A 24,337-nucleotide genomic window follows, 5' to 3' on the forward strand; every position below is an offset into this window, starting at 1 on the left:
GGCCCCCCCTTTTTTTTTTTTTTTTTAAAGATTTTATTTATCTATTTATTAGAGAGCAAGCGAGAGAAAAACAGCATGAGAGGGGAGAGGGTCAGAGGGAGAAGCAGGCTCCCCGCTGAGCCCGGAGCCCAATGTAGGACTCGATCCCAGGACTCCGGGATCATGACCTGAGCCGAAGGCAGTCGCTCAACCAACGGAGCCACCCAGGCGCCCGAATCTGAATGTTCTTAATGGTGAATCCTTTCCAGAAGGTTTTCCATTTGCTTTCCCCAGATCAATGTAATTGCTATCTATGGCAGCTATAACCTTATGAAATGTATTTCTTAAATAATAAGACCTGAAAATTGAAATTACTCTTTGGCCCGTGGGCTACAGAATGGATGTTATATCAACAGCCATGAAAACAACATTAATTTCATTGTAGATCTCTGTCAGAGCTCTTAGGTAACCAGGTATATTGTTAATGAGCAGTCATTATTTGGAAGGAATCTTTTTTTTCTGAGCAGTAGGTCTCAACACTGGATTCAAAATATTTAGTAAACAGTGTTGTAAACAGATATGCCATCATCCAAGCTTTGTTGTTCCACTGTAGTTTTAGCTTAATTCTTAAGAGCCCTAGGATTTTTAGAATGGTAAACGAGCTCCAGCTTCAACTTAAAGTCATCAGCAGCATTAGCTTGATGACTTTATGAGCAATACAGTCAGCCTGTCCTTTGAAGCACTGAAGCCAGGCACTGACTGCTCTTCTCTAGCTATGAAAGCCCTAGATGGCATCTTCTTCCAGGAAAAGGCTTTTCCATTTATTTAGAAGTCTGTTTGAGGCACCTGCGTGGCTCGGTTGGTTAAGCGTCCAACTCTTGATCTCAGCTCAGGTCTTGATCTCAGGGTTGTGAGAAATAATAATAATGATATAAATTTTAAAAGTCTGTTTCGTATATTCACTTTCATTAATTATCTTAACTAGTTTTTTTTTTTTTAAAGATTTTATTTATTTATTGGAGAGGGAGAGAGGGAGAGAACGCACACAAGCAGGGGGAGCAGCAGAGAGGGAGGGAGAAGCAGGCTCTCCACTGAGCAGGGAGCCGGACACGGGGCTCGATCCCAGGACCCCGGGATCATGACCTGAGCCGAAGGCAGATGCTTAACCAACTGAGCCACCCAGGTGCCCCTTAACTAGATTTTCTTCTTTTTTTTAAGATTGTATTTATTTATTTGAGAGAGTGAAAGGGAGAGCACACAAGAGGGGGGGAGGGAGAGGGAGAAGCAGACTCCCTGCTGAGTAGGGAGCTCAACACAGGGCTTGATCCCTGGACCTTGGGATCATGACTTGAGCTGAAGGCAGACACTTAACCGACTGAGACACCCCAGGCGCCCCTAGATCTTCTGATTAACTTGCTACAGATCCTACATTGGCACTCGCTGCTTCACTTTGCACTTTTGTTTTGGAGATGGCTTCTTTCCTTAAACCTCACGAACCAACCTCTCTTAGCTTCAAACTCATCTCCTGCAGCTTCCTCACCTCCCTTAGCCTTTGGAGAACCAAAGAGTTAGGCCTTGCTCTGAATTAGACTTTGGCTTAAGGGGATGTTGTGTCTGGTTTGATCTTCTACCCAGACCACTAAAATTTTCTCTAGAACAGCAATAAGGCCGTTTCACTTTTTTTTTTTATCATTCATGTGTTCACTGGAGTAGCACTTCTAATTTTCTTCAAGAACTTTTCTTCTGCATTCACCACTTGGCTGTTTGGTGCAAAAGGCCTAGCTTTCAGCCCATCTCAGCTTCCAACATGCCTTCCTCATTAAGCTTAATTATTTCTAGCTTTTGATTTAAAGCAAGAGATATGTGACTATTCCCCTCACTTGAACACTTAGAGGTTATTAATTGGTCTAATTTCAATACTGTTATGTCTCAGGGAGTAGGGAGGCCCAAGGACAGAGGTGGGCAATAGCCCATGACACAGTCGAAACACATACATTTATTAACTTCCCCTTTTATTTGGGTGTGGCTCCTGGTGCCCCAAAAGTAATGGAAAAGTTTGAAATACTGTGAGAATTACCAAACGGTGACACAGAGACATGAAGTGAGCAAATGCTGTTGGAATATGGTACCAACACACTTGCTTGATGCAGGGTTGCTACAAGCCTTCAATTTGTTTAAAAAAAAAAAAAAGAGAGAGAGAGAGAAAGAAAAAAAGAAAACAAAAAGAAAAAAACTCCTGCAATATCTGCGAAGCACAATCAAAAGACATGCCTGCGCTCAAGATACCAAGTCTTGGACTCTTCAGGATCCCACTGGCCATAGCCTGACCAGCTCCACATCTGACTCCAGAGTTCTCCTAATCCAGACACCAATCCTTTATTTCAGAAACTACAAGGCTCCGGGCCAGACCTAGGCCGTTACTCAGAACACCAAGACTTTACCACAGAAACCAGAGCCCTGGCTTTGGGTCACTAGCCTCTACTTCAGACGCCAGATCTCTACAAGATTTAGCTAGGCGATCCACCCCTCTCCCCGCGCGCTCCCATTTCCACCGGAGGCCCGGGTCGCCTGGCCCTTAACCTCGACAGCAACTCTTCACTCAGACCACCTGGACTCAGGCACCAGAACTTTGCTCCTGGCCAGCCGGGTCCACACGCCCTGCCCTCGGATGGACAGAGTTTTTGACCCCAGGCGGCCAGGCCTGAAACCCCTGAAGCATCCAAGCCCTGTGCTCCCACACGGGCCGCCCCCCGGCCCCGCCGCGAACTCACGAAAACGAGGTCCGGCCGCTGAGGCCGGGAAAGACGCGCCATCACCACCATCTTCCTTGCTCTCCAGGTACGGGAAGGAGTCGTGTTATAATGACGCCTCCCGCTGAAGGCCCGCCCCCCGGGGCCAGGCCTATTTCCTATTGGTTGAACCCTTTCCAACCCCGCGGACAGCGTTTGTTGACTTTCGCTTAGAAGGCGCCAGCGACCGGAAGCAGAGAAGAGGCTCCCGAAGATGACGTCATCTTGAACCTCCTCTACCAATCAGCTTCAGTGGTGGAGCCTGCGAACGCCCAATGAGCTGCTGTTTTGCTGAAGGGTTGACTCTGGGCGGAAGCGGCTTTGTAGCCAAGGAGAAGCGAGATGGGAGTGAAGCTGGAGGTGTTTCGGGTCAGTGAGCTTTGCAGCGGGTGGACGGTTGGACTCTTCCCGGCACTGAGGAGGCGGCTCTGAAAGGGAGGGGATTCCAGGAGAGAGGGCGGTGTGGGGAGAAAGCTTCTGAGTTTTGAGAGGGATCTTTAGGATTGGAAGCCCGGCGGAGGGGGCGCTGGGGTAGGGGAGGGCTGGTGTGCGGAAGGGCGTCTGAGAGGAGTGATCTGAAAAAGGGGCTCCGACAAGGAAGGCTCCAAACCCTGAGGAAGCTCATGGTCTCCGGGTGGTTGTGTGTTTCTAATAGGGAGACCCCTGTGATTAGAGCAATAGATTCCAAATAATGAGACCTCCTGGGTTTGAAGATGCTCCAGGGATCTGACGAACGGGTGGGTAAAACGAAGATGCCTTTGATTTTAGGACGAGGTTTTGTACTCTGAGTCAGGGGTCTTTGCGCGCGCGCGCGTGTATGTGTGTGTGTCTTCGAGAGGGAGTTTCCCCAGACTTGGAGAAGGCTTTGAGGTCTCTTAAATTATTACTCTTAGGGGTCTAGGCTTTAAGGTGTCAGGCTTCTGTATCCTTGGTGGGAGTTCTGCGGTTCTTGCGGACCCTGAGGAGGCACGCCTAAGCTCTGCGGGAGGATGGTCCTCCAGGCTCTGAGCAACCATGCGTGTTGTGGAAGGGGTTTAATCTGGGGCTCCGTTCATTTACCCCCTGCCCTTCTAGATGACGCTCTACCTCACCTTCCCTGTGGCTATGTTCTGGATTGCCAATCAGGCCGAGTGGTTTGAGGACTATGTCATACAGCGCAAGGTGGGCACAGGGAGAGTATTCATGGGTTCATTCCAGGGCGTGGGGGAGAGAATGGAGCACCAACCTGCTGGGGACCAATGTCTGCTTCCCACCAGCCAACCCTGCCCTGGGTGGGGGGCTCTGGAGGCTCCTGGCTCATGCTACCAGCTGTTACTTTGTCCCTACAGAGGGAGCTGTGGCCACCTGAGAAGGAGGACCAGGTAAGTCACATACTCTTCTTCCCCCTAAAGGGACGGAGGTGCCTGGGTCCCTGTGGCCATGATGGGTTTGAATGAAAATTTTGCTCTCAGTCATGAGGAAAGAGAACTGAGAACAGAGGAGCATATAGTTTCTTTCTTGTCCTCTTCCTGAAAGATGAAGCGATCCCCCTTGAACCGTCGCTGTAATTGGCACAGGGCTTCCAGTGTAGATGCTGAACCCTGTGAAGCTGTGGCCTGGGGGAGTAAGGGGCAGGGTGGGGGGGAAGGGAGTCTAGGCCCCTGAGGTGTGTGTCCTCCTCCCTTCCTGTTCCACCCCCCTTCTCCAACCCCCAGCACCGGGAGCTAGAAGAATTCAAAGAGAGGCTACGGAAGCAGCGGGAGGAGAAGCTCCTTCGTGCTGCCCAGCAGAGCTCCTGAAGCCTAGCCCCTCCACCCATGAAATAACACACAGTTCCTTGTTTCTTGTGGAAGTGTTTTATTGTCTGTTTTCAGGGGCCATGCAGGGCCCAGGATGGCTCAGGCCCTCAGGGGGCTTGTGTCTGGGGTTGGGGGCTGCTGTTCCGACGGAAGCTGAGGGCACTCGGGTCTTGAGGGGTGAGGAGGGGTTGGGGGCTGAGCGTCCCGGCTCGTTTCTGCACTCCGTCCTGTGGATGAAGAGGGGTCAGCCAGAGGGAGGGACCAAGGACAGTGCCAGCCGGAGGTGACCCACACATTGGGGGAGGGTGCCTGTGTGCCCCCTCCTGCCGTCTGTCCCTACCATCCACCGGTTTCTATGTACCTTAGTTACTCAACCTTTAGGGTGGTATTTGGGGTCTTGATCAGAACCCAGGCTGTGCATGCATATGTGTGTCATAGGCACTAGTGTATGGAGGTCTGTGTCCTGTGTATAAACTCATGTGCCCTCTTCCTCGGAGGTGTCTTCCTAGGAAGGGGGTTCTGCTCATTCTGTCTTCCCTGAAACCCTGAGACAGGGCGGCAGGGCCCTGAGTTCCGGCCACGGCTCTGACATTAACATGCCCCCAGCCTGACCTTGGGCCCCTCTCGGCCCTGTCTGGGCCTTTGTCCTCCCACCCGAAGTTGGGGATTGGATTGGCCAGGTTCCTGTGACTGGCAGGGACCCAGGATGGCACTCTTATCAGGCACTTATCCCTAGGGGGCAAATCGTGGCTAGATGTGAGGGTGAGGCCCCATTTACTCCTGGCTGGGGGTGGGAGGCAGGGTCAGAGCAGTCAGCCTAGCTGGTCTCTGCTCAGCCCCAGCGGCACGTCACCTACCTTGGGGCCTATGGGCTGGAAGCCAGGCAGGGTGCTGACTGTCACACGCTGGTCATCCATACGGCGGCCCTGGGTACTGGCCAGCATGTCCATGAGACTGTCCATCTCGGGTGCAGTGCCACTCTCTGCATTAAGCAGAAGCATGTGGGGATGAACATACATGCTGACTCCAGGGGACACAGCCCACCTGGAGCCCCCAACCCACTCCTCCGCCTCCACTCATGTTCTCTTGGAAGCGTTCTCGTCTATCCCCCCCATCCCTTACCCAGTGTTCCCATTTGTGGCTTACTTTCTCAGGTTCTTGCCCACAGGCCCCCCAGATGGCCTCTCTCCCTGGATCCCTACGCCCTGCCCCATTCATGCCCCGAAACATCACACCAGTCCCCCCCCCACCACCACCCGTGCCCGCTCTCACGGCTCTCGGAGGTCGGATCCGGCCCTGTCTGCAGCGAGCACCGCTGCTCCTCCATCCGGTCGCCCTGCACCTGGCTCAGCAGGTTGAAGAAGCCCTCCTGGTCTGGAGAGCCAGCCTGGGGAACAGACACACTCAGTCCAGCTGGCCTCTCAGCTGGGGAACCCCTCCCCTCCCCTCCTCGGCTCTCACCATGGTCCCCGCCAATGCGCTGCTCTGCAGAGCTGCTCAGAATGAGACCTGAGCCTCCTTCCCCATCCCGGCCCCTGCCCCAGGGGCCCAGCCAGCAGGGCCACCCCACGTGGTGCTGCCTCAGAGGAGAAGCTGCCATTGCCAGCATCCTGACATCCTAAATTGGGGCCTGACTGCAGGGTGGCCTGGGGGCTGGGACATGAGCCAGGGAAACATACCAGGGGCTGCCCCCAAATCCCGGTATCCCCCACCTCACAGGGGTTGGCACCGAGAGCCCTGACCTCTGCCCTGGGGCTGGGTTAGGCACTTGGACCCTCATGCCCACCAGCACTTCTTTGGGCGGCAACTGGGTCGGGGGTCCCAGGAGACTTGCTTGCTAATTAGGTGCCCTACAAACTAATTAGTCTTGTCATTCACAGGCCCTTGAGTTGGGAGGATGTGTGGGGTGGGATCTGCTTACCTTGACGCAGGGGGCCGAGCTCCCGTCCACCTTCTCTTCCTGGTCCATCATTGTCCCCGCTCCCCTCCCCTGGGTCCTGTCCACTTCTCTGCTGGCCTCTGTCCCGGCCCCGTGCCAGAGAAGGCTTTTTAAAAGACTGGGAATTGGGGGGGAGTGGATACCCAGCCCCAAATCCCCAGCTCATACCCCATCTGCTCCCACCCAAGCTTAAGCCCCATAAAGATGATCCAGATAATTGTTTTTGCAGCAGGATGCAGTGCTGCTGTGGGGGTAGGAGACAGGGTGACCTGGGTTTAGACCTTGCCCAGCAGAATTCACTGGGCCCCAAGAACTCTCAGGTGGGGCTCAGCAGCAGGCCAGACCAGTGTCCCTACAGTGGGGCGAGGGGGCTGGGTGGCCCCACTGGGAGAGGTCAGGCCACCAGGGCAGCTCAGGTGAGATCTGTAGCCCACCAGTGGGAAGCAGTGCGGATGGTCTCACCCTGCCGGAAGGGCAGTTGCCATCCGCAGGTGGTAGGGGAAGAAGCTGGACCTGAGGACCACTGAGGAACCACCAGGCCGACTAGCTCCATCTCTGTCTCCTGCCCTCCCCCCCCCACTGTCCCTGGGTCTGGTTGCCCACCACAGGCCCTAAGACAAGAAGGTCTGGGATTTCCTTTTTTATTTTTTAGGGTTTTATGTATTTGAGAGAGAGTGAGAGAGAGCAGGAGTGTGTGTGGGGGGAGGGGGGGAAGTGGGGCAGAGGGAGATGGAGAAGCAGATTCTCCACTGAGCAGGGAGCCCGACGTGGAGCTCCATCCCAGGACCCTGGGATCATGACCTGAGTAGAGGGCAGACGCTTAACCAACTGAGCCACCCAGGTGCCCCAAGAGGGTCTGGGATTTCCTGTCCTGCCACCGATGCCAGGTTGAGCTTTCTCCTGAGATCTCAGTGCCTGGGGATGGGAGGCAAGGAGCCCCAAGCAGCTATGGCCTTCTTCTAGTGCCCTGGGTGCCACTGGGAGGGTCCTGCTGGAACCCCATCCCCTACCCAAGATGCCTTTCTAGAAACCAGTTAAAACCTCTTCTCAGAGTAAATGGGCCGCACGAGCACCACACCTGCCTGAGCACAAAGCTGAAAGCTCAGTCCTCTTCCCCCAGGCAACTGTCCCCCATCCAGGGCCCCCACCCACACCCTGTCCACAACCCCGAGTCCTCGATGCCAACCGGACGCCCTGCTCTTCCACGGATGCACTAGTTTTCTGGAGCTGCCTTAACAAAGTCACAAGCTGGGTAGCTTAGAGCAACAGATGATTGTCGCACAGTTCTGGAGGCCGGAGCCAGAAGTTGGGACGTTGGCAGTGCCATGCTCCTGAGACCCGCAGGGGAGGGTCCTTCCTTCCCTCTCCCTGGCTCCTCGTGGTTGTAGGCAGCCCTCAGTGCCCCTTGGCTGGTCGCTGCAGTATTTCAACCTCTGCCTCTGTCATCATGCGACATTCCTCTGTGTCCCTGTCTTCACATGACCGTCACAAGACATGGAACCCAGTCGTTGCGTTAGAGCCTCATGCTACTGCAGGCTGACCTCTTAACTAACTGCATCTGCAACGACTCTATTTCCAAATAAGGTCACAATCTCAGGTACCAGAGCTTAGGCCTTCAACCTGACTTGGGGGAGGGTGGGCAGGATACCATTCAGCCATTAACAGCAGAAGACCCTGGTCACCCTCACAGAGTATAGTTGGGGGTGGTAGGCCCTCCGGACCTTCACCCTCAGGGGACAGATTGAGAAGCTAGAGGGGTCTCACGGCCTTCCAACTCCTCCCTGTGCCCCTGCAATCCATCCTTCCCCTCCAGGAGCTGCAGGGATCCCCTCCCTCCCCTGCTCAGAACTCTCCCTTGGCCCCCATTGCCCTGAGGAGAAAACTCAAACACCATGGAGTAATGGAATGTTCTAAAATCGGGGATGGGTGCACAACTCTGAACATGCTAAAATGCATTGAATTGTACATCCTCAGCAAGTGAACTGTGTGGTATGTGAATTATATCTCAATAAAGCTATGAAAGAAAGAAAAAACAAGAAAGGAATGCAGAGAGGGAGGAAAACATGGAAGAAAACCCCCAAGTCCTACCTAGAGTAGCCAGCCATCCTGGTTTGCCCAGGACTTTCTCAGTTTTAGCACTGGAAGTCCTGTGTCCTGGGAACCTCTCGATCCCAGGCAAATTGGACTGGGTCAGTCCTACCTTGTCCCACAGAGGTCTGGCCTCTGCAGCCCCTCCAAGCTCACCTGCCTTCCTCCGCTCCTCCAGCTACATCCCCGCTTCTGTCTGCCTGGATCACTGCATAGCTGCTGCTTGATGTCCATCAGGTTAAATCTAAACGTCACCCTGTCAGGGTCCCCCCTCTGGTACCACACACAATAAACCACCCCCCCCACATGTGGCACATGCTCTCACATCACTGTTTATTTCCGTTAGAACGGAATTGACCATTTTCTCTCCCCCTTCCGTTTAACCTTAAGTGCCACATGGCACATCTAGTTTTATTCACTGTTGCCTGTCCCATGTAAGTGGCAAAGGGCCAAGCACCAGACGAACTCCTTTTTTTTTTCTTTTTTAAGATTTTATTTATTTATTTGAGAAAGAGCATGAGCAGGGGGAAGGGCAGAGGGAGAAGCAGACTCCCTGCTAAGCAGAGAGCCTGATGTGGGGCTCCATCCCAGGACTTCAGCATTATAACCTGAGCCAAAGGCAGACGCTTAACTTACTGAGCCACCCAGGCGCCCCATCCGGACCAATTCTTTTTTTTTTTTTTTTTTTTTTGAGATTTTATTTATTTATCTGACAGAGACAGCGAGAGAGGGAACACAAGCAGGGGGAGCTGGAGAGGGAGAAGCAGGCTCCTCGCTCAGCAGGGAACCTGATGTGGGGCTTGATCCCAGGACGCTGGGATCATGACCTGAGCGGAAGGTAGATAGAGGCTTACCCACTGAGCCACCCAGGCGCTCCCATCCAGACCAATTCTTAATAAACTTAACCAAATGAAGGAACTGGTTCTGGACTCTGCATTCACACACGAGCATCACACCTGAAATACGGGGCCTCTTTTGGATGGGCGCTGCTGGACTGTGCCCTCTGTGACAAGGGGGCAGCCATTTGCTGGCACACGGCAGGAGCAGGCCATGGAATTTCAAGTCAAGTGTGAACTGAGTGTGTGTGTAGGTGTGTAAGGGGTTGGGCATGCCCCTAAGCCCACGAGTTCATCAGCAGACGAATGTGATTATCAGTCTGTGAGGGCGTGTGTGCACCCGGTGAGGGCAAGGCTATGACAAGTGGTCCTCCTGGGGAAGAGTCCTGGTTCAGATCCCAGCAGGCCTATTCATCATGTGGCCTTAGACAAGAGTCCTGCTGAGCCGCGGTTTTGTTGTCTATACCGCACTCCCTGTCAGAGGTTCTCCGAGGATCGAGTGAGAATCTGACACAGTTCCTTGGCACACAGTAGGTGCTGGCTTAGCTTCAACCCTCCCTCCAGGCTTCCTCGTGAATTGATCAAATGTTGTCCAGCTTGCTGCTACGCTCTGGGGAACAGAAGGTAAGTGGGTCACGGGCTTATGGCCCCCCGCGGCCCCGGATGGGCACACAGCGTCCGTCAGCCACGGAGAAACTTCTGGCAGGGTGGTGGCTGTGTCTGGGGAAGATTAAAACGTTAGATTCCCCGCGATCCCTCTTGCTCGCTGCACGCAAGCAGGGAAGGTGTGTCTGAGCTCACGTCCGCGTGTGTCGTCGGGGTGCCCCTCCAGAGACTCCGCACTCGTCTGCGTGGACACATCCGCCCCCCCACTCTGCGAGGGACAGATCTTCCTCTCCGAGGACCGCTGCGGGGAGGGGCCAGCTCCGCGGGGCGGGGTCCAGGTGGCTGACGCGCGGGGCCACGCCCCCACCTTGAGACAGACCCGGAAGCGGTGGCGGCGCCCCTAGGGGAAGATGGCGCCCTTGGGGCTGAAGGCGGTGGTGGGGGAAAGTGAGTGCGTCTCCTAGGGGGGGCGGGGGCCAGGGGTGCACGAACCTTGGACCCCGGCGGCGGGGATTTGGCGGCTGGGCTGGGCGTCGAGCACCTGATCCTCGAGGGGGCGGGCGGGGACATGGTCCTGCTGGACGTCCCGGCTCTCCCGTGCCGGAGCGAAACAAAGTTGGGAGACTGGACTCCGGGGACCCAAGGGGATCGGGCTAGGGGTGGCGTAGGCAGGCGCCAGGGCTTGCCCTCCTGGACCCCCTAGGGTGCCGGCGGAGAGAGGGCACAGTTGGACGCCCAGACTGCCGGATCTCCGAGCCTGGCAGAGTCGGGGGTGGGGGCTGGACACTTGGACTGGGGCCCGGGCTGGGTGCGCTGGTCAACTATCCCAGGTGGTGTGAGAGTTCGGGGGATGTGGTCAGGCCAGTGTCCAGGCCCAGGGGTGGGGGACACCTTCCTTCTTGCCGGGTCCCCACGAACCTCACGCAGCGTGAGGACTCGGGCGTCTAGGCCGCGTGGGTCGGGGCCCTTGGGAGAGGGGTGGAGGTCGCCCCCTCCCCCATCTCGGGTAGTTCCGGTCTCAGCACCTCTTTCCTCCTCCTTCCGCCCTGGAGGTTCTGATAAGAGTGGACATGACACTCTGGGAGGGCGGGGCCACCCTGTCCCTTCTGCCTCCTCCCTCCGCAAGGCAGGGCAGACTATGGCTCAAACCCCTACCACCCCAACCCAAAATGGGGAGAGGCCAGGCCCGCCTCAGAGCAGGGAGTCAAGGGTCCTGCAAGGAAACTGATGGAGGTCGAGTGGTGGGGTCTTGCTTCAACGTCCCCACCAGGAGAACTCGAGGTTGCAGATGGCGAGGCTGAGAGCCGGGCTCTGGAGGGAGGTAGACCTGTATGTGAGCTCTAGCTTTTCAGTTATTCGTTCATCTAAAGCATATTTAATGAGTGGCTACTTAAGCCCCAGGCACTTAGCCATTTAGAGCTCAGGGTGCTTAGGCTAGTCACTTGTCTTCTCTGAACCTGTTTCCCTGTCTGTAAATTGGGGGTGAGTGACCTCACAAGACTGATGAGAGAAGTAAACAGGAGTGAAGATGGAGGCCCAGAAGTCTTGGGGGCATGTTGGGGCCACAGAATCCAATATCCTGAGCCCACTCTACCTTCCCTGCAGAAATTCTGAGCGGAGTCATTCGGAGTGTCAAAAAGGATGGGGAGTGGAAGGTATGGAGTTGGCAGAATACCTTGTCCAGACCCATGTGGGGTGCCCTGAATGTGGGACCCATAAGAACTCCCTGAGGAGGCTGCTGGTCCATGCGGTGGGGTTGGGTGGGTGGGTCTGGGTCAGGGTGGGGTCGGGTGGGGGTCCTGGGTCCTCCCATCCAGCCAGCTCTTGAAGCTATCAGTTCTGCCTGCCACCCCAGCCCCACCTCAGGGGTAGCTGTAGCCTGTCCTGCCCACTCATCTGTCCATCAGTACATCTGTCTCCATCCATCCGGACAGGTACTCATCATGGACCATCTGAGCATGCGCATCTTGTCCTCCTGCTGCAAGATGTCAGACATCCTGGCTGAGGGAATTACTAGTGAGTGGACACCCCCACCCCATGCTGCCCAGATGGGACCTGAGTATGGGGTCCCCTAAAATTGTCCAGAACTCCCGAACACTCAACTCCCTGTATATACAGCTCTTCTTCCTCCTGAGTGTGGGAGCCTGTGACGGGCACACCTCCAATGCAGGACTCCCCAGCTGCGACTCCTAAGGGGTCAGCCTCCCCGACTATGTAACTCCTGTGTGTGGAACACCATGTAGGACCCTCAGAGTGAACTCAGTGTGAGACCCCCCAGAATGTGTGACTTTCTATGGGGGGCCCCTAGGAGGCATGGCTGTGACCTTGAATGTGTAGAACCCTGCCCATGTAACTCTTAGTTGTGTGCCCTATGGGCGGGTACCTCCCCTTAGGCGCCTGAGGGCGTACAGCTCGCCCTGTCCTAGCATCCAACCCTCTTGCCCAAGTGTCCAACTCTCTGAGTCTGAGACTCTCCGTGAGCCCTGGCCCCAATGCCACCTACATATGGCCCTTTCTCCATTCCTCCTAGTCGTTGAAGACATCAACAAACGGCGAGAACCCATCCCCAGTTTGGAGGCCATTTATTTGCTCAGCCCCACGGAGAAGGTGCCTGTGTGAATTATGTGTGTGTGTATGTACACATGCCGCTGTGCACGTCTGTATGTGTTAGGTCAGGGGAGGGGGCACAGGCAGTGGCTGGGAGGCTGGGGCAGGGCTCTGGAGGGGCAGGGCCAGGCTTGGCTTGGACAATGGTCTGCCTCCCCCAGTCAGTGCAAGCCCTGATAGCAGACTTCCGGGAGACTCCGACCTTCACCTACAAAGCAGCACACGTCTTCTTCACCGACAGTGAGTGAAGCGAGCTGGGGGCATTGGGGGAGGGGGGGTCGGAATGTGGGGCTACTCTGGCCTGATGCCCCCTCTTGCCCACCCCAGCCTGCCCCGAGCCCCTGTTCAGTGAGCTGAGCCGCTCCCGTCTAGCCAAGGTGGTGAAGACGCTGAAAGAGATCCACCTGGCCTTCCTCCCCTACGAGGCCCAGGTACAGCCCAGGCTAGTCCAGGGTGGGGGGTGGGGGTCCGTGACCAAACGTCCTAGGTTCCCTCAGAAACAGACACTGAACCCAGTAAAGGGGACATTGGGTCAGAAAGGAAAGCAGCCAACACAGAGGGGGCACCTGAACTTCTGTCCCCCTGGGCAACTGCAGGGGGCAGCGTAGAGAGGTGTCTCTGAGGTGTCCTGCCCGAGGGGGAGGGGGCCGGGGTGTTTCTCCACCTCCTGCAGGCATCAGTTGGGAGCGGCCCAGGACCTGCCTCCTGGATGGCAAAGCAGGCTCCAGAGCCCAGGGGAAGCCCCGGGGAGCGGCAGGTGCTGGAGGCCGCACGCGGGCCAGGGGTACACCCAGAGCGGTGGCCTCGGCACTTATGCCCTCCCAGGTGTTCTCCCTGGATGCCCCCCACAGCACCTACAACCTCTACTGCCCCTTCCGGGTGGGGGAGCGGGCCCGGCAGATCGAGGCACTGGCCCAGCAGATCGCCACACTGTGCGCCACACTGCAGGAGTACCCGGCCATCCGCTACCGCAAGTGGGGACCCCACCCCGATGCCACCCCCCACCCTGACCCCAGCCTGCCTGCAGCCTTGAACCTCACTTTTGACCCCAGTCCTGGTCCTCGCCCGGGCCCGACTCCCATCCCTAACCCCATCCTGACCTCCCGCGTGTGCCTGGACCTCCCCCGCCCCACGCCTGATCCCCCATGTCTGCCCACCCCACCTGCAGGGGCCCAGAGGTCACGGCGCAGCTGGCCCACATGGTCCTGGCCAAGCTGAATGCCTTCAAGGCAGACAATCCCAGTCTGGGTGAGGTAAGGGGGCCTGCCGGGGAGGTGGGGATGAAGCCACGACCAAGGAAGGCCGGGGTCAGTATCCTCATCCCTGCCAACCCCCCAGGGCCCGGAAAAAACCCGCTCACAGCTACTCATCATGGACCGGGGGGCGGACCCTGTGTCCCCACTGCTGCATGAGCTCACCTTCCAGGCCATGGCCTATGACCTGCTGAACATCGAACAGGACACGTACAAGTAGGCGGAGCCCAGGAACACTACCCACCGCCCCATCAGCTCCTGGGTCCCTGGTCCTCGGCAGGTTGCCCTGACCCTCCGTCTCCCGCAGGTACGAGACCACGGGGCTGAGCGAGGCCCGTGAGAAGGCGGTGTTGCTGGATGAGGACGATGACCTGTGGGTGGAGCTACGGCACATGCACATCGCAGACGTGTCCAAGTGCGTGCCCCTCCGCAGGTGGCCCCACCTGCATCCCCAGTCCCGTCTCCCCCCTCCACTGTGGGCCATGTATGCGGTCTTTGGCTCTGGGTGAGCGCGCCAATACAAGCCACGCCCCTCAGCGGGACTCCTCGGTGTGGGCTTGCCCATGGCCTGGTACAGGGACACGTGTGTCCCCTTGCCCCCCCCCCCGGCCGTCAAACTACAGTGTTGGCGCCAGTCCCCACCCCACCCCTGCCCACTCTTCACCGCCAGGAGGGTCACGGAGCTTCTGAAGACGTTCTGTGAGAGCAAGAGGCTGACCACCGACAAGGTAGGGGCAGGCCGGCGTCAGGATGGGCAGCTGGGGAGGAGAGACCCCTGCCCGGATAGAGCGGGGGCAGGGCCCCAGTCCAGTGGCAGAGCCTGGAGTGGGATCCGGGGTGGGCAGGGCTGGGCCTCACGGCCTCCCTGTCCCCAGGCCAACATCAAAGACCTGTCCCACATCCTGAAAAAGATGCCGCAGTACCAGAAGGAGCTGAACAAGGTGAGCATGGGTGGGGAACCTGCCCCCCACCCCCACTGCCGCCAGGCTCTTGGCTTGGACTCAGTTTCTGTTACCCCCAACTCCACCTCCCACCCCGCAGTATTCCACGCACCTGCATTTAGCTGACGACTGCATGAAGCACTTCAAGGGTTCGGTGGAGAAGCTGTGCGGTGTGGAGCAGGTGGGGGAGGGCCTGGGACAGGGGTGGGGCCTCAGAGAGATGGGCCTGTAGAGGGGGCTCGGTCTGCAGGGGAGGCGCCTTGTAGAGGTGTGGCCTGTGAGGGGCGGGGCCTTTGGAGAGCCCGCGGGGACTGAGAGGGGTGGACCCTGGGGAGAGGGGGTCCTGGGACAGGGGTTTGGTCTATGGGGTGGGCAGGGCAGGTCCCTAGAGAGGTAGGACCCGGATAAGGGGTGGGGCCTGTGGAGAGGTGGGGCCTTGAGAGGGGCGGAGCCTGTTGATGGCCAGGGATGAAACCTTCAGAGACCTGAGAGTAGGAAGAAGCAGGTCCCCAAAGTCCTGTCAAGGACCCTGGGGGTGGCCTAGCTCTGGAACCCCCCAACCCCCTGCCCCGCAGGACTTGGCCATGGGCTCAGACGCAGAGGGTGAGAAGATCAAGGATGCCATGAAGCTGATCGTGCCCGTGCTGCTGGATACAGCGGTGCCAGCCTATGACAAGATCCGGGTCCTGTTGCTCTACATCCTTCTACGGAACGGTGGGTTGGGGGCATGGGAAGGCCTCCGGATACCCCCATTCACGGGGGTCTGCAGTGATCCAGGGAATCTCTCAGCCCCACAGTTTTCCTGACCTTGGGATGCCCCCACTCAACAGGCACACCAGACCCCCCAGATATACCTGCCTCGAACGTGGGAACCCCCTCCATTGATTTGGGGGATCTCTCATTGACATGAGGGCTCCGTTGACATAAGGACCCCCAAATCTATGACTCCTCCAAACTTGGCCCCCTCAACTAATTCCAGACCCCCATCTCTCCCCTCTGGGATCCCCATCCAGAATTCTAGCATCTTCCTTGCACCTGCCCCAGTGGCTCCCTTGGTCCAGAGGACCCCCCCCATCACAGTCTAGGGACCTCCTCTCACCACCCCAACCCCCTTCACCCAGGAACCCCATGGCCACCTTCCGTCCCCCCACCCTCTCTGAGCCAGCCCCCCTCATGAGAATCCCATCCTCAGAAGCCCACCACCCATCCTCTTCCTCCAGGCGTGAGTGAGGAGAATCTGGCCAAGCTGATCCAGCATGCCAACGTGCAGGCACACAGCAGCCTCATCCGGAACCTGGAGCAGCTGGGGGGCACGGTCACCAATCCTGGGGTATGCTGGCCTGGCAAGCTGTACGGTCAGAGACTGGGCGGAAGGCAAATGTGGGCTTGGGGGGGGTGCCTGGGAGGGTCAGAGCCTGGGGCCTGGGGGGCTGGGGCATTCAAGGCATGGGCTTGGAGGACAGGGAGGTCTGTGCAGGATCAGGTCTGGGGACCAGCAGGCACCACAGCTGTCCCCAGTCATGGGTCACATGATAAGCAGGGAGTAAGGTGCAGCCAGAGCTGTGGTCCTGGTGATGGTGCAGTGGGGGTGTGTGACCAGAGTCCCGGGGGCGGACAGCAGGGTCGCTGGCACACAGTGGACCGTGAGCTCCTGGAGGACTCAGAGGACCCTCCCCAAAACACCCCCCCCCCCCGCAAACACACCCACACAGCAGCTTCCTGTGCTCAGCTGTCTGCTTAGCTGCTCTTGTCTCTCTCTGGCCCTGTGTGTCCCCCCTCCCCTGACCCTGCCTCCACTACTGGGGTGGCTCTCCTGTCCCCTCACCTATCCCTAATCGCTCTCCCGGCCCCCCGTCTGTCGCCCTGTCTCCCACCTCCTGATTCCACTGTTTCTCCGTGCCCTTCCGCCTCTGTCCCCACCTGTCTGTCGTCCTCGTCTTTGTCTTTGCCACAGGTCTTGGTCTCACTGGGTCTATATTTCTCTCTCCTTCTCGTGCCCTGTCCCTCTCCCTCTCTCTTTCCCTCTTTCTCCCTCTCCCCGGCCCTCCCTCCTTCTTTCTCCTTCCCTCTCTCTCTGCTCCTCTGTTCCGTTTCTCCATCTTTTTCTGCAACCCTTCCCCCAAGCCAGATGAGCCCCCAGCCCCACCTGTGACCCGCCTCCTTCTCCCCCATCCCCCCTGCCCCTCCCCCCGCCTGTAGGGCTGTGGGACCTCAAGCCGGCCAGAGCGGAGGGAGCGCTTGGAGCCCACCTATCAGCTGTCCCGCTGGACCCCCGTCATCAAGGACGTCATGGAGGTACCGCTGGTGGGGCCTGACCTCCCCCTGCATACCCCCACACCCCACACCAAGTCCTGCCCTGATCTAGGCGGTGGCTCAGCCCTCTTCATGTCACGGTGCTAAGCCTTGGGGCTTAAGGGAAAATCCCTCATTATGGGCATCCCCCTGGCATCCGACCCATTCTGCCAGCGGGGTGCCCCAAGCCGACACCCAAGGAATTGGGACAGCAGGGGGGCCCCTCGAGGGGGAGCCTCATTTCCTGTCCAACCACTGGCCCCTTCTTTAGTCCTCCTCTGTTCTCTTCCCCTGCTGCCCGCCTCCCAAGAAATCCCCTTGTTCCCCCTTCACCCTCCCCACCACCAGCCCCTGCCCATCCTGGGAGCCCAGAGCAGCGACAGCTTAAAGGACCAGGCCAGGGGCCCGGCCTCTGGCTTCCTGCCTGCTTTTCCTCTGGCACCTGGTGCCTCTGCCCGCTTGGGGGCCCAGCAACCTTGCCCCCCCCCCCCCCCCCCCGCAAGGACCCTGGATGCCCCGTCACCTGGGGCTGCTCTCCTAAGCCTCCCTCTCCGGCTCCCAGGATGCCGTGGAGGACCGGCTGGACCAAAAGCTGTGGCCCTTCGTGTCCGCCCCCACCCCCATGTCCAGCTCCCAGGCTGCTGTCAGGTGAGGGCCCTGGGGACGCCCCCTGCCCACACCCAGGCCCATGTGATGTGAGGGGTGTGGCGGTGGCGGGGCAGGGGGCGGGGGGGACTCCTGCCCAGACTGACCTCTGCCCACCTCCCCCTGCACAGTGCCCGCTTTGGCCACTGGCACAAGAACAAGGCCGGTGTGGAGACGCGGGCAGGGCCCCGGCTCATCGTCTACGTCCTGGGCGGCGTGGCAATGTCAGAGATGAGGGCCGCCTATGAGGTGACCAGGGCCACCGATGGCAAGTGGGAGGTGCTCATTGGTGAGAAGCCAGGACTGAGGTCCCTGGGTGCTGGGGCTGGACTCGTAGGTGCTTTAGAGGGTCAGGCTGACAGGGGACTCCCTGTTGGATCCCCCAAACCTGAAGCCTGTGCAGGGGCTGGGGCTTGGGTTCCCAGGGAAGGGGTCACCTGGGGGCTGGACCCCTATGTTTCTAAGGAGTCTAGACTCCTGAGTCCTGAGAGTCAGGGCCTGCTTTCCCAAGGACCTTTGCTGGAGGTCCCAAGGCAGCGGCCCCACCTCCCCAACCCTCCCCTGCTGCCCAGGTTCCTCGCACATCCTCACCCCGACCCGCTTCCTGGATGACCTCAAGATGCTGGACCAGAAGCTGGAGGACATTGCCTTACCCTGACCTGCCCCCCTCTCTTCCCAGAGAAATAAACTCCTCCCTTCTCTCTGCCTACCAGCGCCCAGCTCGCCTTCTTTCTGACGGAGCTGACCTGGGCCAGCCTCCCATGGGCCCTCCTCCCTGACCTGTCCCTCAGGACCCACTCTTGTCCTGCCAGAGGGCATCTTAAGCTGAGGTGAAGGTTAACAGTTGGGCTTGGTTTGAACATTGGCTCCGACACCGACTAGCTGGAAGGCCTTGGCTGGCTTCCTGGGTTCTCCATGCATCCTAACCATGGGGCCGCTTTGCAGAGGAGGTAGATGTCATGCCAGAAAGCTGATGGCGTGAGGGCCCTCCGCGGGCCCTAGAGTCATCTTGGCCGCTGTGATGGGCCTGTTAGTATTAGCAAGCAGAACGGACACGGTATCCTGCCCCATCCCCACTCCAGGAACTGTCTTGATGGGCCCTGGAGTCATACGCGGGGATCAGAGTCTGCCTTTGTGTGAAGACAGACACACAGCACACCATGCCCAGTTCCCACCCACCCCCGAGCGTTCAGAGTCTCCCGGCCCATCCTCGGCCCCACCCCCAGGGTGTTCAAAGGGGCTCGTAACTGCAGGATATGGCAGAGGGTATATGAGTGTGCTGAGCCTGCCCTAACAAAGTACCCCAGCCTGGGTGATTTAAACAACAGAGATGTGTTCTCCCACAGCCCTGGGGACTGGAAGTCCAAGCTCAAGGTGTCCGCAGGGTTGGTTCTCCTGAGGCCTCTCATCGGCAAATGGAGGCCAAGATGCGGTCTTCCATGTCCTTACGTGGCTGTCCCTCTGCATGCCTGTGTCCTAATCCCCCCTTCTAGAAGGACACCAGCCATGTTGGATTAAGGCCCACCCTAATGACCTCGTTTTAACTTAATTATCTTGTAAAAAGACTCTCTCCAAACACAGTCACATTCTGAGGCACTGGGGGTTGGGACTTCCACATGAATTTTTTTTGGGGGGGGGGAGTACAATTCAGCCCGTAACACCCAGTTAAAAGGAGATCTGAATCTCACAGCATGAATAAGATATGACCATTCTCTCTCTGTGGGGCACAGATACTGAGCCAGGCGGACAGCAGCAGACGGGCCTGTGGGAGCCCAGAGGATACCCTAATCTAGCCAGACTGGAGGCGGTCAAGGAAGTCTTCCTGGAGGAGGGGAAGTCTGAGTTGAGAATGAAAAGAGGAGTCAGGGAAGGGCGGGGAAGGCACAGGGGAGGCAAAGGCAAGAGAGTGAGATGGAGCAAAAAGGATATTGAGGGGCAATAAGATCTGAGAGCCACAAAGCGCCTGGAAGGCCTAGGTGAGGATTTGGTCCCTGCTGGCACAATGGAAAACTCTGGGTGGGTAAACTGGGTATAGCGACACCCCCCCCCCCCCCCCCCCCCCGTGGAGAGCTACTTATTCCCATTACGTCACCTCAGGGGATGTGGCCCATCCAAGGCTGGGACCAGGAGGGCAAGGGCGGAGACAGGACACGCAGGACCCTTCCTCCCCGGGCCATAGAAGACGTGGCCCTGATTGAACTCACCGCTCCTTTCGAGAATTCAGGGAAATCTAAGGACACTTTTCCCAGGAAAATTGCACATGCAGTTGCAGGCGGGGCCCTGGTGAAGCGCTAAACACTCTGACTCAGCAAGTCTACTTCTAGGATTTACTAGAAACTCCTACCAGGGCAGAAAGCTGGAATATGCAAGGTCGTCGCAGGGGCGGAGTGGGTGCGGGGAGGGGCCCCGGGCCCCGACCCCTGAGACGCCCGCCCTGGATGCGCGGCTCCCCGTCCGGCCTCGGCAGGAAAGCCTTTTAACTGGCCAGAGACGGAGCGGGAAGGAGATGGTTTCAAAGTTTAACATTTAAACTCGCCTCCCCAGGAAGCCGCGGTCTCCGCCCCGCACCCCGCCACCTCCCGGGCCCGCTTAGGTAGGTAAACGCTGTGAGCACCAGGGGGCGCTGTGGCCCAATTTTCCGGGTTCTTGGCTCTTTCACGTCCGTACTTGGAGCTGGGTGACCCTAACTGGAAATTCTAAGTAGGTCAGTGGTTGCTCCGTGCTTCTCCGCGGCAACATTGCTTCCACCGCCTCGGACTCTGCTCTTTATTTATGCCGAGGTGCTGTTGTAGCCTCTCCGACTTAAGGACGTTTTGATTCAACCAAAATTCACGGACCCCTATGGGCCACAGCAGGCGGCAGCGTCAGGCCCTGAGCACGTCACAGGCATCATGCCAAGCCCTCTGCATGCATTACTGAGACTTGTCAAAACCCTCCTATGAGAATGAAATCCAACCTCCTTTGTTTTACAAAGTCCCTCCGCAAGTCCATTCGCCACTGGCTCCCTCAGCCACAGCTGCTGTGTCTCAAACACACAACTCTTGTTCCAGCCACAGGACCTTTGCACCTGCTGTTCTCGTTGCCTACAGTGCTTTGCCCCCAGTTCTTCGTATCCTCCCTCCTTCCTGTTTTAGCTCGAAGGTCACCGTGCTTTATTTCCTCAGGACATTTATCCCGACCTGGTGTGTTTCCTTAGGGGTTCTCTTCCTGTCCTAGGGAATGGCCCCCATTCTGGATTTGGCTGGCTGCTTCTTTGTGACCCTATATAACTTGTTCTTAGCATCTGTCCCCACCATCCCCACCGTGCTGTTTCCTCAGGTCAACAGGTGGTTAGCATTACCTGGACCAGGTTCCACTGTAGGTCAGAATACTCTCTCATTGGTGGGGCTGGGTACCTCCTGTTGCATCTCTTCAGGAGCTCCATAATGTCAGGGTGCTACAATTCATCTGTGGGTTGGTGGGAGTGGGGCAGCTGTCCCCTGGTCCCCACCAATTCTCCACTTAAAGGTGTTAGCAGCCATCACGCCTCAATGACTGGACCCATCCTCTCCTGAAGATTATTTTCAACCTTATTAATCCTTCCCCTGGAATTAGCTGGGATCCTTCTCTCTCTCTCTCTTTTTTAAATTTATTTGTCAGAGAGAGAGAGAGAGCACAAGCAGGGGAAGGAGCAGAGGGAGAAGCAGGCTCCCTGCTGAGCAAGGAGCCCGACCCAGGACTCCATCCCAGGACCCCAGGATCATGACCTGAGTCGAAGGCAGACACTTAACTGACTGAGCCACCCAAGCATCCCTAGCTGGGATCCTTCTCAAATGACCTGTCCCTCGGCAACTAGTTGGACTGTATAGAAACTAACAACCTGATACGTTTTCTTGGGTATTATCTGCAGGATCCCCAGGAGGCAGCAGGATATATGAGTTTATCAGGGGGGGTCTGGAGTCGAGACAGACCTCAGGGTGACTGGTGGTCACATTGTAAGCATATAGGAAGCATCCAGGAAACTCTGGCTGCCATAATGATAAACATCATAATATATTATGGATATAATAATAATAACATTATTATTATTTGACACTCTAATGGGGTCCGGCACTGGGCGGGCTAAGAAGGAGGGCCTCACAAAGTGAGCAAAAAGATTTCTCAGGCTCACATCAATGCTTTGGAGCGTCTGAGGGCATGGCCCCCAGGAGAAGTGAGGATGGATGGTCTCAGGATCAGGAATGTGGGCATTCTCCACCCATGCTGTGCAGGGAACCTCTTCTAGAATAATATCTGATCCAAGTCACATGGGCAGAAAGGTTTGTGGTCTGGAACTTGCCCCACTGAAATAAATGTGAGGCTCCGGGTCACGCCGGAGACTGCCAGTTGGGTGGGAGGGGTGAAAGCGGGGACCCTGGCAGAGGAAGGGGCAGAAGAAGGAGTGCCCGAAGTCTTCAACTTGGGAGGCAGGGGCTTTGTGGCCCCAGGGCAGGGACAGGAAGTGAGTGTGACTCAGCGAGCCAAGGAAAGCTCCAGGAAGGAGGCTGTCAGCTCCAGGGGAACCCAGACAGCGAGGAGGCAAGGCAAGCTTCCTTTTTTTTGTTTTTCTAAAGTTACTCAAAATCTTCAAACACCAGTTAACCAACAGCTGCCAAGAATATTGTGAAAAGGCCCCTGGAGTGAAGAAATTGCCCAGCGAGTGGGAAGGCTCTGCTCCAGGGGGGCCAGAGATGGAGTCTCCAGGGCTGGGGCACTGGGATGGGGGGCGGGGTGGGGACATGACAGGACAGGAGGAGGAGCCCCGCCCTTGATGACCACAGTTTTTTGTGAGACCACTCCGAGTCTCGGTCCCTGTCGGTGGCCGGGAAAATTCTGGGAAAATGCTGGTGAGGAAAGGTGACATCTTTGCAGCATTTGCCCTGTGTGGTGTCACGGTCTCCGTGGTCTCTGCAGATGCACGTGAATGAATCAGAAGGAGAAAGACAAACACTGCATGATTTCCCTTATATGGGAAATCGATGTCCCCCCCTTTATTGAAATATAATTGATATGTAACATTGTGTCAGGTTAAGGTGTACACTGTAGTGATTTGACCTATGAAATATATTGCAAAATTATTTCTACCGTAAGGTTAGTTAACACATCCATCCCCTCATAGAGTGACCGTGTGTGTGTGTGTGTGTGTGTGTGGTGAGAACCTTTACAGTCTATTCAATTAGCAACTTTCAGATATACAATGCAGTCATGTTAACTGTAATCACCCCGGTGTACATTAGATTCCCCAGAACTTATTCATCGTCTAGCTGGAAGTTTGGACCTTTGGACAACCTTCCCGTATTTCTCCACTCCGCCCCCTGGCAACCACTGGTCTGTTTCCTGTTTCTATGAGGTTTTTGGGTGGTTTTGTTTTTTTAAAGATTTTATTTATTTATATTGGAGAGAGAGAGCAGGGGGGAGGGGCAGAGCGAGAGGGAAAAGGAGTCTCAAGCAGACTCTGAGCTGAGCGTGGAGCCCAATTCTGAATTCGAACCCAGGACCCTGAGATCATGACCCGAGCCAAAACTAACAGTTGGATGCTGAATCAACTGTGATACCCAGGAGCACCGTTTTTTTTTAAATTAGTTAATTAATTAATTAATTAATTAAAGTAATCTCTACACCCAATGTGGGGCTTGAACTTACGACCCCAAGATGAAGAGTCACATGCTCTTCCAACCGAGCTGGCCAGGCACCCTGAGTTTGTTCCTTTGTTTGTTTGTTTAAGATTGATACATGGAATCTAAAAAAAGCCAGGGTGGCACCTGGGTGGCTTAGTCAGTTAAGCTTCTGCCTTCGGCTCAGGTCATGATCCCGGGGTCCTGAGATCAAGTCCTGCTCTGCAGGGAGCCTGCTTCTCCCTCTGCCTCTCCCCCTGTTTGTGCTCAATCTCTCAAATAAATAAATAAAAATCTTTAAAAAAATTTAAAAAATCAAAAAGCCAGGCTGGGTGGAAGGAGTTTCCACGAAACTCTTTCCCACCCACCTTTACTTTGCCCTCCGTGCATCCTCACCTTGGTCCATGTACTGCTCACCCCAGAGTTTGGGGGAGAAAATGCCTTAGTTAAAAGGGAAGACTTTGGCGTTGGACAAATCTGGGTGAAATCTCCCCTTTGAGAGTGAGCCAACCACACCCAGTCTCAGTTTTCCCATCTGTAAAACAGCACCCAGCCATTTGGGGAATTGGGGAGATGGTGCTGGGAGAGCGCTGGGGCCTGTGGTGGAGGCCAGGGTGTGGGGGAGGCTCAGTTTTACCCCAGGAAGCCAGATTCCACCCCCCACTATCCCCTTTTATTCACAGTTCCTCAGTTGGTGGGGAGGGTGCAGGGTACTTCATACCCGCCCCCCCCCATTTCTTGATTATTTCCTGTGAGTAGGATTACCCAGGAACATTTCTTTTATAAACTTCTGTATTCTTTGAATTCCTTTTTAAATAGGAACACTTAAAAAATTTTTACTTATTTATTTGAGAGAGAGAGACAGAGCTAGCCAGAGAGAGCACGAGTTGGGAGGAGAGGGAGAAGCAGACTTCCTGCTGAGCAGATGCAGGGCTTGATCCCAGGACCCTA

General features: G+C 56.6%; 4 protein-coding genes across 8 annotated transcripts in view; 2 read left to right on the forward strand and 2 right to left on the reverse strand.

Annotated features, from left to right (window-relative positions):
- The window catches only part of XAB2 (XPA binding protein 2), an 11,955-nt gene extending 9,144 nt beyond the window's left edge, over nt 1–2,811 (reverse strand). The window contains exon 1 of the mRNA XM_021705141.2: nt 2,751–2,811. Coding sequence (XP_021560816.1) covers nt 2,751–2,801 — 51 coding nt within the window. The 5' untranslated portion in view covers nt 2,802–2,811. The remainder of the gene's footprint in view (nt 1–2,750) is intronic.
- Nucleotides 2,812–3,069: 258 nt separating this feature from the next.
- Nucleotides 3,070–4,594, forward strand: LOC110593948 (protein PET100 homolog, mitochondrial). Its single transcript, XM_021705401.2, has 4 exons — nt 3,070–3,137; nt 3,843–3,929; nt 4,097–4,129; nt 4,463–4,594. The coding sequence occupies exons 1-4, from the start codon at nt 3,111–3,113 to the stop codon at nt 4,544–4,546; spliced, it is 231 nt and encodes a 76-aa protein (XP_021561076.1). The 5' UTR covers nt 3,070–3,110; the 3' UTR covers nt 4,547–4,594.
- Nucleotides 4,595–4,653: 59 nt separating this feature from the next.
- Nucleotides 4,654–6,518, reverse strand: PCP2 (Purkinje cell protein 2). Of its 2 annotated transcripts, none has more exons than XM_021705402.1 (4): nt 6,468–6,518; nt 5,819–5,933; nt 5,404–5,528; nt 4,654–4,773 (listed from the first exon to the last, which is right to left on the reverse strand). In XM_021705402.1, exons 1-4 carry the CDS (start codon nt 6,516–6,518, stop codon nt 4,654–4,656), a joined length of 411 nt encoding a protein of 136 aa, XP_021561077.1. The 2 variants fall into 2 exon arrangements, with proteins under 2 accessions (XP_021561077.1, XP_021561078.1); XM_021705403.1 differs by having other exon boundaries at nt 5,819–5,966; nt 6,498–6,515.
- Nucleotides 6,519–10,390: 3,872 nt separating this feature from the next.
- On the forward strand, nt 10,391–18,460 carry STXBP2 (syntaxin binding protein 2). 4 transcript variants are annotated; one of them, XM_021704947.1, is made up of 19 exons: nt 10,391–10,462; nt 11,621–11,670; nt 11,950–12,031; nt 12,546–12,622; nt 12,784–12,862; nt 12,950–13,053; nt 13,448–13,596; nt 13,791–13,875; nt 13,961–14,091; nt 14,183–14,290; nt 14,546–14,603; nt 14,751–14,816; nt 14,917–14,997; nt 15,392–15,530; nt 16,037–16,146; nt 17,016–17,111; nt 17,671–17,756; nt 17,885–18,042; nt 18,326–18,460. In XM_021704947.1, the coding sequence occupies exons 1-19, from the start codon at nt 10,426–10,428 to the stop codon at nt 18,409–18,411; spliced, it is 1,782 nt and encodes a 593-aa protein (XP_021560622.1). In that variant the 5' UTR covers nt 10,391–10,425; the 3' UTR covers nt 18,412–18,460. The 4 variants fall into 4 exon arrangements, with proteins under 4 accessions (XP_021560622.1, XP_044774123.1, XP_021560623.1 ...); XM_044918188.1 differs by having other exon boundaries at nt 10,408–10,462; nt 12,706–12,862; XM_021704948.2 differs by having other exon boundaries at nt 10,408–10,462; nt 13,474–13,592; nt 18,326–18,453.
- The last annotated feature ends 5,877 nt before the right edge of the window (nt 18,461–24,337 follow it).

Source organism: Neomonachus schauinslandi, chromosome 1, assembly GCF_002201575.2.
Source record: "Neomonachus schauinslandi chromosome 1, ASM220157v2, whole genome shotgun sequence".
In the NCBI taxonomy this organism is placed as follows: Eukaryota; Metazoa; Chordata; class Mammalia; order Carnivora; family Phocidae; genus Neomonachus; species Neomonachus schauinslandi.

Bases quoted from the DNA above. Each gene is read 5' to 3' on its own strand.
- LOC110593948 (XM_021705401.2), top strand. From the start codon at position 3,111: ATGGGAGTGAAGCTGGAGGTGTTTCGG. The intron at 3,138-3,842 runs GTCAGTGAGCTT...CTGCCCTTCTAG, and splicing joins TGAAGCTGGAGGTGTTTCGG to ATGACGCTCTACCTCACCTT. The intron at 3,930-4,096 runs GTGGGCACAGGG...TTGTCCCTACAG, and splicing joins ACTATGTCATACAGCGCAAG to AGGGAGCTGTGGCCACCTGA.
- PCP2 (XM_021705402.1), bottom strand. From the start codon at position 6,518: ATGATGGACCAGGAAGAGAAGGTGGACGGGAGCTCGGCCCCCTGCGTC. The intron at 5,934-6,467 runs GTAAGCAGATCC...TCTGTTCCCCAG, and splicing joins GCTCGGCCCCCTGCGTCAAG to GCTGGCTCTCCAGACCAGGA. The intron at 4,774-5,403 runs GTAGGTGACGTG...CTTCATCCACAG, and splicing joins TCCAGCCCATAGGCCCCAAG to GACGGAGTGCAGAAACGAGC.
- STXBP2 (XM_044918188.1), top strand. From the start codon at position 10,426: ATGGCGCCCTTGGGGCTGAAGGCGGTGGTGGGGGAAA. The intron at 12,623-12,705 runs GTGCCTGTGTGA...GAGGGGGCACAG, and splicing joins TGCTCAGCCCCACGGAGAAG to GCAGTGGCTGGGAGGCTGGG. The intron at 14,291-14,545 runs GTGCGTGCCCCT...CTTCACCGCCAG, and splicing joins CACATCGCAGACGTGTCCAA to GAGGGTCACGGAGCTTCTGA.